The sequence below is a fragment of the Sphaeroforma arctica genome (assembly GCF_001186125.1).
Source record: "Sphaeroforma arctica JP610 unplaced genomic scaffold supercont1.529, whole genome shotgun sequence".
Taxonomy (NCBI): Eukaryota; class Ichthyosporea; order Ichthyophonida; genus Sphaeroforma; species Sphaeroforma arctica.
In genome coordinates this window covers 19,280-33,477 of record NW_014040029.1, presented here as the reverse complement: position 1 = coordinate 33,477, position 14,198 = coordinate 19,280, and the positions used below count along the sequence as shown (strand labels likewise).

General features: G+C 42.7%; 2 protein-coding genes across 3 annotated transcripts in view; both read left to right on the top strand.

The window, feature by feature from the left end:
- The window catches only part of SARC_07004, a gene marked incomplete at both ends in the record, with an annotated part of 10,381 nt that extends 944 nt beyond the window's left edge, over positions 1-9,437 (top strand). Inside the window, 10 exons of one of the 2 annotated variants that reach the window (XM_014299066.1) lie at positions 204-588; positions 1,401-1,533; positions 2,374-2,468; positions 3,039-3,137; positions 4,384-4,468; positions 5,018-5,127; positions 5,496-5,670; positions 6,386-6,472; positions 7,049-8,160; positions 9,141-9,437. In XM_014299066.1, the coding sequence (XP_014154541.1) occupies positions 204-588; positions 1,401-1,533; positions 2,374-2,468; positions 3,039-3,137; positions 4,384-4,468; positions 5,018-5,127; positions 5,496-5,670; positions 6,386-6,472; positions 7,049-8,160; positions 9,141-9,437 (2,578 nt within the window). Of the gene's footprint in view, positions 1-203; positions 589-1,400; positions 1,534-2,373; positions 2,469-3,038; positions 3,138-4,383; positions 4,469-5,017; positions 5,128-5,495; positions 5,671-6,385; positions 8,161-9,140 lie in introns of both variants that reach the window. The other variant, XM_014299067.1, reaches the window with a different exon arrangement.
- Positions 9,438-9,751: 314 nt separating this feature from the next.
- Positions 9,752-12,015, top strand: SARC_07003 (hypothetical protein; the record flags this gene model as incomplete). The annotated part of the gene is made up of 4 exons (XM_014299065.1): positions 9,752-9,923; positions 10,204-10,353; positions 10,946-11,191; positions 11,956-12,015. Coding segments are annotated over exons 1-4 (558 nt in total), but the record flags the coding sequence as incomplete, so codon positions are not given.
- Positions 12,016-14,198: the final 2,183 nt, after the last annotated feature.

Here is a 14,198-nt window from a genome sequence, read left to right as displayed (position 1 = left end):
ACGTGTACTATTATTAGTTATAGTACTAGTTACGTCGTACGTACGTACTACTACACACACACACTACACACACACACACACACACATATATATATATATATATATATATATATATATATATATATATATATATTCCTCAAGCGGTGGCTATTCAATAGAAGTGCATACACACAACTAATCATTTCAGATATACATATTTTCAGGTTTTCCCTGCTGCAGTACTTTGAAGATGCACAAAAGTTGCGACAAGCCACCCTGGAGGCATTGGATATTCTGGTACAGTCTCGTTTCGTGACAGTGGAGTGGAAATCAGGGCATACACAGGCACGTGAAGGGCTCAGTAAAAGTCCAAACATTCTCCCAAACACTGCCGCAATACCTATTGTCGGAGGAGATCGAATTACACGCACAAACATGAGTATGAAATCAAATGAAGAAACAAACCCGCCAGCGCAACCGTACATAAGCATGCAGGTGTATGCGACCGGAGGGGAGGGGATGAGTTTGCAATCCACGCATCTCGGACGAGCGTGTGTGGCGAGTGCCTTAGCGCCTGGAGAATCGCATTTGGTGTTCAAGGATTTGGACGTAAGTTGTTGATCTGTAGTATACGCTTGTTCATTTGCAATGAGATTTCGTGCCGAGTTTACATACATTTACATTTACATACTCTCTTGACTTCTTTTACATGCTTGTAATATGCATCAAATCGTGTAAGTTAATTTATATCATTTCAATATATAAACGTGTAGACGAGGCCAGTCAAATCGTATTCGTATTCACTTGCTCAATTATGCTTAGATGTTTGCGCATGTGACTTAGCACGTGGCTATAAGTATAAAAGATAAACAACTTTATATTTGAATAGAACAGGGAAAAAACACCCATTCGCACACTTAGCACATTGTTGTATATGGGTGTGTGCATAGATGACACTCAATGCGGTAAAACAGTCCATGCACACGGTTAAATGCGGTAGAATAGTACATACACACAGTTAATCATTAATAGTACATGCACACGGCTAATCATTCGCAGTAACAAATACACATCCGGCGCTCGCACATACTCGGGACTTCACATTAAAAAAATACATTCATCTACACTAATCTTCTCACTGATTGGGTGTTGATTTGGGGTATAACCACACAAATATCTAAGAAAAATCATTTTTTGACACTTTCATGTAAACCCACCACATATAACATATCGTTTTCGCTCATCCATTCGATGTATTGGCCTCCTTATTATTTTGTTGACCAACTTATACGCCACACAACCACTTTGACAACACGCACGCACACTAAACATCTTACTTGTTCATGTACACGCACGCGCACGCGCACTCAGGTCTCGCACACATTTCACACAAATTCGCACTCCCATACACTGACTCACAGAACGCAACCAAGGCATTGGCGCTGGAAACGGAACTGCAACTGTGCTATCTGGTAGCACCTCCGTACAACATGTACAGCACAGAGCAACAACACAACAAGTGGCAAGCCCTGGTCACCGCTTTAGGAGTGCCAAGTATGCGATGTCGTTTTATACGGGCGTACCTGAGAAAACTTTGTGCTGCCTTTCATATACGTATTGCATATAAGGTACAATCCATCCCCAGGATAGTGATAGGCGCTGGATACCGCTTGTGTATTTCAACTCTGTTCAGTCGTTGTGCGTCTATTTTTGCATCTGTAATACTCATGTGCAATATTCTCCATATAGTAGTGCTTATTTGAAGCTTTCGATTTTTATTCGTATATCAGTGTATGAGCCTTTGGTCCGCTTATCATTGCGTGAACCTTTCAGAGTATGCATGGTTTTCAAAAAACACAATGTCCCATCCCCTCCAGTGTCTTTTGAAGAGCTGTTTCTTTGAACTACGTGTGAGCTATGTGGGTACTCAATGTCTGTGCTCTCCAAAGTTTGCGCTTTTCTTTTGATTTTGACTTATACGACTATTTTACTGCCCTTCTAAGTGTGTTGTGAGATATAACTATGTAATTTATTCGTATATGGTTTGTTTCGTCCCAGTCGTATTTGCTTCTAGTTTTACGACTGCAGTTTACAGTAGTATGTTAGGCATGTACAAGCCTGCTAGTCTTGCATCTCTTACTTTCTCGGGATTCCTTAAACCAATAGATACGGCTGCTCTCTAACGAAAAAAATATGTCAACTTAAAAAGCTTGTCTGTCAAAGCAATCCTCCCGTACAAATAATTATACCTCAGGGTACACAATGACCAAGACATGCCCTCGCTAGTACGTGTATTTGAATGACTATTGAATATATCTGTACTAGAGATAGACCCCGTGCATAGTAGTCATACCATTAACACGATATGGTGTGGCATTTCTTTGATATCCACAGACAATCAGGTGTACCTCAGAGTGCTCCACAACATCGGTATCAATCCAGACAGCCTCATCCGGTGGTCACAGAGGGGAGAGTCCGCCGCAGAGAAGGTATGCGCATCCACTCGCCAATGCGTGTGATTTTTTTACGCCCTCTTTAAATTATGATTATGACAGATAAATATGAGAAAAAAACTTTTATGGTATTGGTAAAATAAGGGCGGTTAAAATTCAAGTAGAGCAGTCGTATTTCGTACATGTAGCAAATGTATGTATCTAATGGGACTAGTTGTATTGTAGAGAAGAAAAATTGTGTACAGGTCTAAATGTGCATGTTTCGATTGCTAGGAAGCATACAATAGTGAAGTTTTTGACAACATGAATTGTTGTGCACAGATTTGTACTACTTGTCCATGATGAAAAGGCACACGCGATGATGATGGAAAAGCGGTTCACGTTCTTCGTTCGTTTTATGTTCATGTTTGGAATTCTAAGATTTCTACATGCAGGTGTGGGGTTGTAGCATGCCATGTGCAGGGATGTGTGCGCATGTGTATGTGAGCTTTTTCGTATGTAGATGTGTGACTACCCTTGTGTGTATATGTGTATGTCTATTTGCACGTGCGTGTGGAAAACTGATATCCTTGCCTGAACTCACTGACCATCACACTTGCCACACAGAGAGACCCATCCGAGGAACTAGCGCGTGCACGACGGCTGTATATTGCCTATGCCATGAGCATGATTGTCAAGGAAGAGCCTATCGCAAACATCTCACGGGTAAGTTTATGCTGCACTGCAGAGAGAGCGATTTATGTCTCCTGTGACTGGCAAGTAACCAAGTATGGAAGAGACACAAATCCTTAGCAAGACCTTTCGTGACTGTGTGTTTCCGTAGGTGCGAGGCGGTTTACTACTATGCACTGTGACCATATAACTCGCGTGCGCGGTGACTGTAAATCGCATGTGCAATGTATTTGGTGGTTTAAAGTAGTCCATCACCAGCGCACAACGTACATTCACAGCATCGTTCAGTCAATGCTAATATTTACATAGTGACGAGAAGTGATGTGCTCACTCAAATTTTTGCTAGTTCTAAAAGAGGAGCATTTTTTCTAATACTAACTATTTGTTTATCTGCCATGCATTGTTAAATCACGGATCCACTAAAGTAGGTATATACTGAGGCATCCGTACATCACATTCGATCTACCTGAGCATCTATGTATATCCATCACTATACTACCGGCAGAGTATAGTTCACTTCCCCGGCATCTCTTACAGATTTGCACGTTTTCAGCCACCAATACATTCTATATCACAAAAATATATGTTGCAGTGGCTAGGAGTCGACAGAGGAAGTGTACAGAGTCTTCAGGAGCTGTCGTCCAGTTTTAGTGGAATGGTATGTGCAAGTTGGAGTGAGAGATGGATTGCAGCTCGATAAATATATACAATCTGCATATTTATTTCTCAGACGTTTATATATGTGTACCTATGCACATATTGACATGTATTTTCTTTGTATCAATACATTCTGAAATGCAATTACTATGCATTGTCTAAAACTACGTGTGACACTGGTTTACGTATGTGTTTTGCAGCCGGTACCGTATCCCAGCCATGAACACTGAACACATTATTGATCGAAAATTTGCTTTTTGATTTGCATATATATTGGCCCGTGTATGAAGTTTGGGTCTGTCTGTACTTCGCGTGCTATATCGGCATATATCTATACTTCCATAAATTTGTTCTCGATTGTTTTTCTATTATGTACAACTCCTCAATATCCTACTCGTAGCCCATCAGCCCCTCGATCACATATCCTTTCTAAACTTGGTATAAATTACCTGAAGTTATACTATCGTTTACCTCACGAATACAGTGCTTATCACTAATCAGTTCTTATAGACTTCAATAGCCACAAGCCGCACACATTACATGTATCATATCAAACCCATCACAGGTAGCGGTGTTTTGCAGCAAATTAGGGTGGGAGCATCTCGCCTCTCTCTTCAAAAAGCTGCCTGCACGTCTGTCCTTTGGCGTCACGCAGGAGTTGTATAAACTCACATCCATACCAGGCATCAACGGAGCCGATGCACGAGGTGTGTATTCACCTGTGCCAAACAGCGATGTTGAGTGCTGTGTGTTCACTTGTCCTAATATGGTTACTTGCGCTTGTGACGTCTAGCGATGTCGTTCACTGTGCGTGCTTGCGTGCTGCAAAAATACATGGGCTGGTGTTAACTGGGTGTCTATTCGGTGTATATACTCGTGACGCCAGTGTGGTGAGTTTGGTGAGTATCGGGATACGTTATATACGTGGGCGTGAATCTGCCTTGATGAGCAGATATTGCTATCTTTGCTTCACACAAATGTCTATGCACACTTCTCCATCAAATCAGTGTATGTAAATTGAGTTTGGAGAGTACACTCGAAAGTCACGAAAAAACACCCCTTACAAAAACATTATATAGCTGCGCATATGAGGAGCACATGTGTGGAGAAACAAGGGAATCGAGGGAAAAAGCAGTCAATGAAGTTGCTCTTAGTAATTTAAGCCATTGTTCAGCGCATCCCTGCACACCTTACTGAATTACATACGCAATCATTCACAAAACATTTTAACTCCACAAATTACGAACTACCCACAGCATTGTACAACCACGGGTACAAGGATTTGCGAGACATTGCATCTGCACGTCCCAAAGCAATCGCAGATGTACTATGGAATGCCAAGCCTTTTCGCACCGATTCGTCCGTGGTATGTATGTTCATGTGCGCTCTATGGGTACAAAGCTGTGGAAGGTGTGCCCACATCTGTAGGATGTGAGTACATTAATATCTTGCACCTTCTTTCCTTCCTTCAATAGTATATCATATTTCGGTGTTTGTCGTGCCAAATTTGTGAGGTACTCCATCAGGTGTGAACATATCTGTAGGCGGTGTGTATATTGAGATCTGTGGAAACCCCCTTCTTCTAATGATTTTGTAGTATAATGTGTGTCGTGTCATATGGTGCGCGGCAGTGGCCAGTCAAGGCGGCTGCTGCATGGCTCATACCTGCATAAACTACATACTTTGGAAAGTTTCTTACTCTATATTCCATATATTGCAATACATGCGCACTAGTCCGAGACTCAAGTGCAGCGATTGCCCAAGCACATTGAGAATGAGAAGAAGCGGTTGCTGGTCAGAGCTGGGCAGATGCAAAAGGCTGCGAATCAACACTTTGCAGCGGAGTTGGAGATCATTTCACAACCCAACGGACCGAGGGATAAGACACCCACGCCTCTGCGAATGGAGAGTATGTGTTCTATGAAGAGATATATGCTCATACAGCCGTGATTCAACAGTATGCTATTTATGCTATGGTCGACAGTATGTACATATTGTAGTGATACAGGACCAGGTTTACTTGAACAAGGCTTGGTGCACCAGACACTTGTCATGTTTTACATCTCAACGCCGAGATTTGATAACGCTACTCTACTGCAGTAGTGTGCTTCTACAGCTCAAGTGCAGCACCGATCATGTGAACCATTACATTATTGAGGTAGTCATGATCTATCATTCTCCGACCTCTGAAAGTGCATATAGTGAAGTCACCATAAATAGTGTTCCTTAGTATCAGTGGCGTGATTATGTGAAAAGAAATGGTCTCGCATCCTTTAGCATGGGAAGTAACTCTTCCGGAAAGATTGCACATGCGCGATAATGCGAGTAGTTAAGTATGTATCACCGCGTACGTTGCTTGCTAACACATGGGTTACAAACAAGGGTAAAGAAATAGACAATGTTTGTTCAGTGGTGCTGCAAGACAAGCGCTAATTAATATACTGTCACTGTTGTTTCCGTCTTGTTTAATGTTATGAAATTGTTGTGCGTAAAACCATATTTACATGCACAAGCGGTTGTTTAGTTGCATGTACATGATCATGCATATGCGATTATTTGGAGTACCTATAACCAATATATCATATCTGCTCATGCGCACTTCTATGTTCGCACTATGGGAACAGGTTCTCTTCAAAGTCGGACCAGTTGGATCAAACCTACTCCAGTACAACGGCAATTGCCCGGGGCCACTCCAAGTAACAATAGATCAGGTGTGGGGAAGTCCGAAACTGGAGTTAGCGAGAATCGGAACACCGCGCCAAAACAAAGAGCGGAGTTCACTCCACCATTTCCATCTATGCGTAGTCGTACAATCACACCCGCTCAGACACCTGCGCTGAGTTGGGCACGCGCACAACAGCTCACGCAGCCGCATACACAGGCTCTCACAAAGTCACACGTACAAACGCACACACACCGACATGTACAGATACAGACCCCTGTCCGTAGACGTGAGGAGGGTTATAGCAACTTGAAGCAACAGGTGAACACACAGTCATCGGAAAACACCCCAATACAATGGATTGGGCAGCGAACACCTATGGGTACACAGACACCAGCCAGTATGCAGAGTCTCACACAGAGGCATGTACAAGCACAGACGCCTATGTACTCTAAGCCGTGGGTGAAGGGGTTATCTCCGGATACAGATGACCATGAAAACAGTACAATGTCATTGCGTACCCAAGCTACGAACGTACAGCACATGCATGAACATCCTACACAGTATACACAACACGCACCGACACAACACACTCATACCCGACACACCCACCCACCCCCGCCAGTGTACCAGGTGCAGCACGGAACAAAACGCAGTATAGGCGATACTCAACGGCTAGATGATATAGGGAGTGTGGGTGCAAGTGGGAATTATGGGACCGAGTTGGATCATAGAATTTTAGATGGACATACTCGCAAGCGATCTAAAGTTGATCACAGTGAGCAAGTGAGTGATCCACACACGATGGCGGAGCATGGGTTAAATTTAGAAACAACCAGCAATCTGCTGGAAGAACACCGTGGCTATCACGGTATGGATGGGGTTGTAGAGACACTTAGTAAGCAACAGCAGCCGCAAATTCAGCAACATATACACCTAGGGGAGCAGCCAGTGCCGTATGAAAAACAGCATACAGTATCAAGAGAGACACAGCAAGAGCGTCAACGAGCACTTTCACAGCAGGGACAGTCAAATTCAAACCAGCAAGAGTCACGCTTGGAGCAGCACAACTTAGAAGGCAGGCCACAACCGCTCCCGTCAGGACATCGACAAGAACAGAAGGGAAAAGATGGTGAACAATTGCGGCAACAGAATTTAGATGTGCAGCATCAATCACAGATAGGCATGCAGCACCAACAAAAATGTAGTAGTAGTATGCTTCCACAATCAAAACATAATAGTATGAAGCACCAACAAACCAATCACAGTATTCAGAACCAACAAAACAATTATTGTATGCCTCACCAACAATCGCGACAGCCATATGAGCAGCAACACCAGCAGCAACAACGACAACAACAAACACGTGCAAATCCAGAGCACCAAGAAATGAGTACACTTCAACTTAATCACCAAGCACAGTTGCAGCGAGCAAAGAAGCAACGAGAGAAAGAGGCGCGACTGCAGCTTCAACGACAGCGTAAAATAGAACAACAGCGATACAATCTGGCTTCAATGGCCCAACAAAACGCCCCTGAGAATTTGGCATCTACAGCTACTGTGGAAAATAGCACGAGACCTAGTAAGTCACTCAACCCGAGCAAAGACAGCGCTCGTGATGCAACTCGATCGGCTGCGGCTACATCCACTGGTATGGATAGGGCTGGGGCCACGCATGCAAATGTGGCGATAGAAACTCGTAGTGGTCACCCAAGGATTGCAGAATTCGATAAAAAGGTATAGAAAGGTACAAGTCATAAGTTTCCCTCTCGTTTCTCCGATTTTCGGCGTCGATAATGGAGCGATCCCATATCAAACTCTTGCACACCCAGGGGCCCCTTTCGAAGTTTATGGTACATACTGACTGCTTACTACGCATGAGATGCAGAAGCAAATTTTTTGAACTGATAGCTGGTACTGTACCTATAGTTAATATGGAAGGTTGTTCAAAGCACGACCTGTGTGTAGCATGCATCGCGGTTGTCGTGTCAACCTTATACGTGCGATCTTCCTAGTCCTCAGACAGCAGTAGACTATTCATCGATGGTTCGATATTGCTGGCTTCAAAAATGCATCAACGGCACAAACAAATTGAGTCTCCCATAAACTGCCACTGACCACTCACGGGATTCCATGTAGATATATAGTCACGATATCATTATATCTCAATACATTTCAGGTTGCCAGACACGATTAATACTCTAAGAACAGATCATCGGGTTAGACACCAACCACAAGACCCATAACTACTCTTGCCCGCCGTCTTACATTGCTCCGAAGCTTCACAATTGAATGCCCTTTATCATGTTTTCAAGACAAATTGGTTAGTATAAGTCAGTTTCGACCGTTCATTAACATAACATTTGGTGGATCGGGTGTTATCTTTTCAACACGTGTCCCAAGTTTTCGAGCGACTCACTTAGACGCACTATATATAGACTCGCGTTTTATTTATCCGTGCATCCATCTGTCCTCAACACGCATGAACTATAACTCCTCATTCCAACGTCCACAGAACATCTCATTTGATTCCGCAATGTGCCCTAATTTAAAAGGTTAAAAGCAAAGTAGTTAATCTCTTACCCCAAATTCACAATGCCGTTTGGTACAAACTTGTCCTGGAGTATCCTAAAACGCATCCTTACAAACCTGAAACACGACGCATCTTGTTAACGTGATCCAACCTTCAAATCTTTATGCTACTCCCATCATCATAGGAAGCATCTATGTCAACTATTGTTCACAACAACGCCAATTCGAGTTCAGGAGTTGTTGTTAAAGAATCGGGCGGCACACTTAATGATGCGCAGAAAACTCAGGAGAGTGGGGCGAAGCGGGTTGCTACTGCCAATGCAACAGCTGTAGTTGCCAAGCAACACGTCGAGAAGAAACCCTCTTCTGGATCAGAAGCGGTGATGCGAGTGGTCATGGTGGTGCAGGTGATGACGTCTGACGCGTCGTTTCGCGAATTTGAACGTACTTGGCGCAGCAAGTCCAAGTTCTGTATTTGGTAAGTCACCCGATACACCTGTGTAAATATATACTGTGTGTATATATCGGCGCTCAACGAAATATATATACACTACATACACACGTACAAATACATATATATAGCTAACACAGATTCAGAAATTGAATGTTGCCACGAGTGATTCTCAAATAGTGAGTAGTAGGCCTGTGCCGTGTTGTGTGCATTATTCCAAATCCCCAAACTTTTTTCAAAGTTCCTCAGTCTGCTCCTACAGTCCATCGGATAAAAAAATACACAAAATTGCGCGCCCACCAAAACATGCAGCGGGACCTACACAGCTGCCAAGTCTTCGGGTGGGGCATCGAAACCTCGATTAAAAGACCTGTCGGGGCTATCCGTGTGTTTCGATGCGTCGGTGGTTTGGTACATGGACTTCACAAATCCCGAGGTACGACGCAGTGATCTAAAAATAGACTCCGAAGTGCCAAGTTATGAAGATGGGATGCGCCTCCTGAAGGAACAGCTGGTGGTATGTGCATGAAGTGGCAGCATTCCGAGTGGAGTTCTAAAAAAGTGTGAGCCATCTACGTATTGGCAAATAGTGTTTATTTCGACAAGTTGTGCATTGCAGTGTTCTGTATTATGCGTATAGTTCTTCAAATAGTGTGTATTCGTATACCGCACGCTTGTGTCAGTACCACAGACAATGATATAGAATATACACATAATCGATCGTTTAAAAGAAAGTAGCGGGTTTATCTGTAGCTCACTTGCACTAAAGCATGACTTCTCTATCATCACAAACGCAGCGTACGGATACAAATCTAATATTTGTTTCAGCCAAACGCTTCCTCAAAGCACTCCGATGCCACGGTTACGAACCTGGTGGCAATATTTCTGACCCACTGATCGCAGATTGGTTGCTCAGTCCCTCCACTGATTATAAGTCGCCGTTCGAGGTTTGTGTGTGTTGTGCCTAGTATTCCTTTCTATACATTCAGAGTCAGCCTGTTTAGGGAAATGATAATCTGGCAAAGACATGATTACCACTCTGTGTATTAATTGTACCGAGTATCTATTTCGAATGTCATAGGGTGCTAATTTAGTCCAGACTCATCTCACCGAAGACAATAATGAACCCGTTCGAGGTAGAATCGTTATCTGTTGTAGAATTTGTAGGGCGTGACCTGGTTGGTTGTGTCTCTCGATTCCAGTTATTTTCTGGCTTTAGTTTATGTATATATGTACCGGTAGTAGCAATGCCTGGCAGTGGACAATGACGTTATTTATAAGTTCATCTGTGACTGACGCTTGGATCAGTGCTATATAACTCGCGAAACACACACGGGCAACTCGCCGTTATTATAGCCTACCTCCCTTTCCTAATGCACTACTGCATCACCCACTTCGGTAGGTATACTTTTCTATCATTCTATATTCACTATGCTGGTCACAAGCAATGCTTCCGCTATATATCTAATCTTTATAGTTGCACCCGCAGACCCCACGTGCCAATTTCTCCGCTTATATGATACACTTTCGCTTACACAGACCCTCAGCCCATGCCTCCCGTTGTGCAAATGGAGTGTGCGCGACCATACGAGCACAAAACCAGCCGCCACTGACAGAAGTAAAGAGCCCAACAGGGTCTCCAACAAAATGCCTATTAAAGACCCCCCACTAGACACTCGGGTTGTGGAGTGTGCTAAGGAGTGTTTGGTGGGCTGGGAGGTTATGCCTATTCTGTCCCAGAAATTGCACCGGCACACTATGGATACCCTATTCACAAAGATTGAGGTAGGGTTTAGGGCTGATAGGCTGGTATGGCGCGGCTCTGTGAGGCGTTTAGGGTTTAGGGTTTAGGAATTTGAGCCTTGAAAATTTACATGTAGTCACTCTAACAAGTTATCATTCGGAATGTTCGTACTCTCACCTTGTACGTTCCTCGTATTCATGCTTGTGCGTAGTTAGGCGTGCGTGATATTTACGAGTGAGGCAGGCATGTGTCTCGGCTGAGTGCCTGTCGTGGGTGTGGTATATGTCACGTGTATTTTTTTGGTCGCTGATATATGAACTTGTTCCTGTCCCTATGATGCTACAACACACCCTATGTGCTTGTGCGTCACCACAGCACATATGGTATCAACAAACACCACTACATCTGCTTTAGTAGCAGAGTATGCATACGAACATTCGAACAGAATACGTCTTCGGCTCTTATAGCAGCAACACGAGGATTTTGACAGATCGAGAGAGGCTCTCTACCTTAAATCATGTCAACATTGCGTGTCGTTGTTCTGCCCAGTATTCCAAATCCTGATTAAAAAAGTACACCAATGATTGGTACAAGTCAAGCAAATTGAGTTGTACTTTTGAGCCACACATCTTCAACAACTGCAGCTGATTCAACATATGTGCGGTCGATCTACTGTAGTCATGAGGATACTGTCCGATGATTTGAGCTGAAACCCTTTCCTATGTATCTCACACAGGCCATGGCCAATATAGAACACATCTAGCCTGCTGCGTACTCATATCTCCCCACCCACACGTATCTACAGATGCCGGTAGTTCGCCTCGTAGCTGATCTTGAAGCCAGAGGATTTCCTGTTATCACAGAGGTGTGTGCACCATAGTCAGGTCCGAGTCAAGCTCATATTTACACATGCTCAAATGTGCGTACGGAAGTATGTATGTACACGGGAATATCTTATTCAAGGTGTTGTGCGGTGATATGCAGACAATTAGGCATGTCGATGTGCAAGTGCTCCTTGAGTACATCAGTAGGAGCAGATTAGCGAGCATATGTAAACATACATCGGCTTTTATTTACATAAAAGTATACTACTGTCTTTCTCCATTTTTAAATCAGAGGTATGTGCAATATCTGATACCTGTCATGCTCATATATCCGTTTGACCATCTGCTGATTGTTCGTCAATAAGCATCCTGTAAGATACAGCGTTCAGTCTCGAGATCCTAGTATTTTCACAGACTAACGCCTGATTACGTTTCTATCATTTCTGTATGTCAGACCCTGCGGAAGATGGTATCAGCCACAGCAGGTGAGTGCAAGTACTTGTCAGTGTACGAGCGCCCCTTCAACGTTGCTTGCTTGCATATGGAATTTAGTACAGATGACACGCAACATTTGACAATTTCGATTACAAGATATGGCACATATGAACCAGTATGCTTTTTCCATGGATTGGCATGCGAATAGAAGGGGCACCTGGAATTGATATTGGGCTTCAGTTGCAGGAATTGGAATGCTTGTGAGATATCAAGACGCTACGCACCTCAGCTATCACCTACCGTATCCTTTTGTTCTTATTCTTGACATCACGTTCGTATATGAACATTTCAGCCATTTAATAATGCGACGCGGATATCCTTCTACTTTCTATTGCCATCATTCAATGCATAAAAATGTACCCTTTCCAGCAGTACGCGCTACCCTGGCTGTTTGTACGTAATGTGCATACAGTGTATGTGTGTGATTTTGTTTTTTTAAATGTATTTTTTTGCATTTGTGTGTTCACTGGTGGAAGTGGAAGAATCGAATTAGATATAAAACTATATTGAGTTTTGTGAAACTTGTCTAAATAGAGAACATGCATACGATGACGATCTACAGTCTGTCCTCATGTGTCAATCTTTTCATCCGATACAGAGCGGATGTGTCGCCTCTCGTCTATCACACAGATTATCGCGAAAACCGAGTTTTCATTGGAAAGTCCCATTCAAGTGGCGAAGGTAGAGTGTATATTTTGATGCTTTCTAATGCAATCAGCATAGTACATATCCCAAGCACACTCATACGTCATGTACAAAGATGCCATAACGCGTATATATATGTATATAGCTCTCACAAATACAATGGCGTGTGGCAAAAATACATCTCACAGACAAGTTGACGAGTAAATGGCTATATAAATGTTCTCTAAAATCTGACATGAGATACTACCGAAGGTGCTGTAAGCAATCCCACTCTGAGGAATAGAGTTGTTCGCAAGTTTAGATGTGCATTGGTTGTGGCTGCTGCTGACTTATCAACAATGACTTAAGCTGATAGACGCTGCGTGTGACCTAAAACATTGTACATAGTTTGTCTCTCTGAAGTGGATCAATGGTAATTGTTCTTGCCTGAAATTACAAGATGTCCGGTGGCAAAAGATTTTATATGTTCGAATAGATTTCGGCGGAGCTATGTTAAAGAGTGCTCAAGTATACATAAAATTTAGGGTCACCTACGAAACACGGAGACACACATTTGGAACGACTACGCTCTAAAATGCACACCTTATCGATCAACAACTCAACCGAATCCCTTTTTTATATGATGTGTTAAACAGGCGCTATTTGACAATGCCGTGGTTAAGTGCACATACCCCGACTTCCTTAATACATCCAAGACGCGCAAGTCCACCAACCGCAGAGTTCTCCGCTGGTGTGCCAACCAGTCAGATTCGAACATTATATTTTCGCTGATGATTGAATGGCGCTCGCTGCAGCATCTCAGCGCAACGTTATTAAGCTTACTGCGTTCGGTTGGCGATAGGTATAAATATATATATATATAATTATATATATATATATATATATATATATATATATATATATATATACATATATATATATATATATATATATATATATATAATTATATATATATATATATATATATATATATATATATATATTATATTACTTAANATTATATATATATATAGTTATAGTATAGTGTTAGTGTTGTATGTGTTAGTAGTNTTAGTATATAATATTATATATTAATNTATNTAGT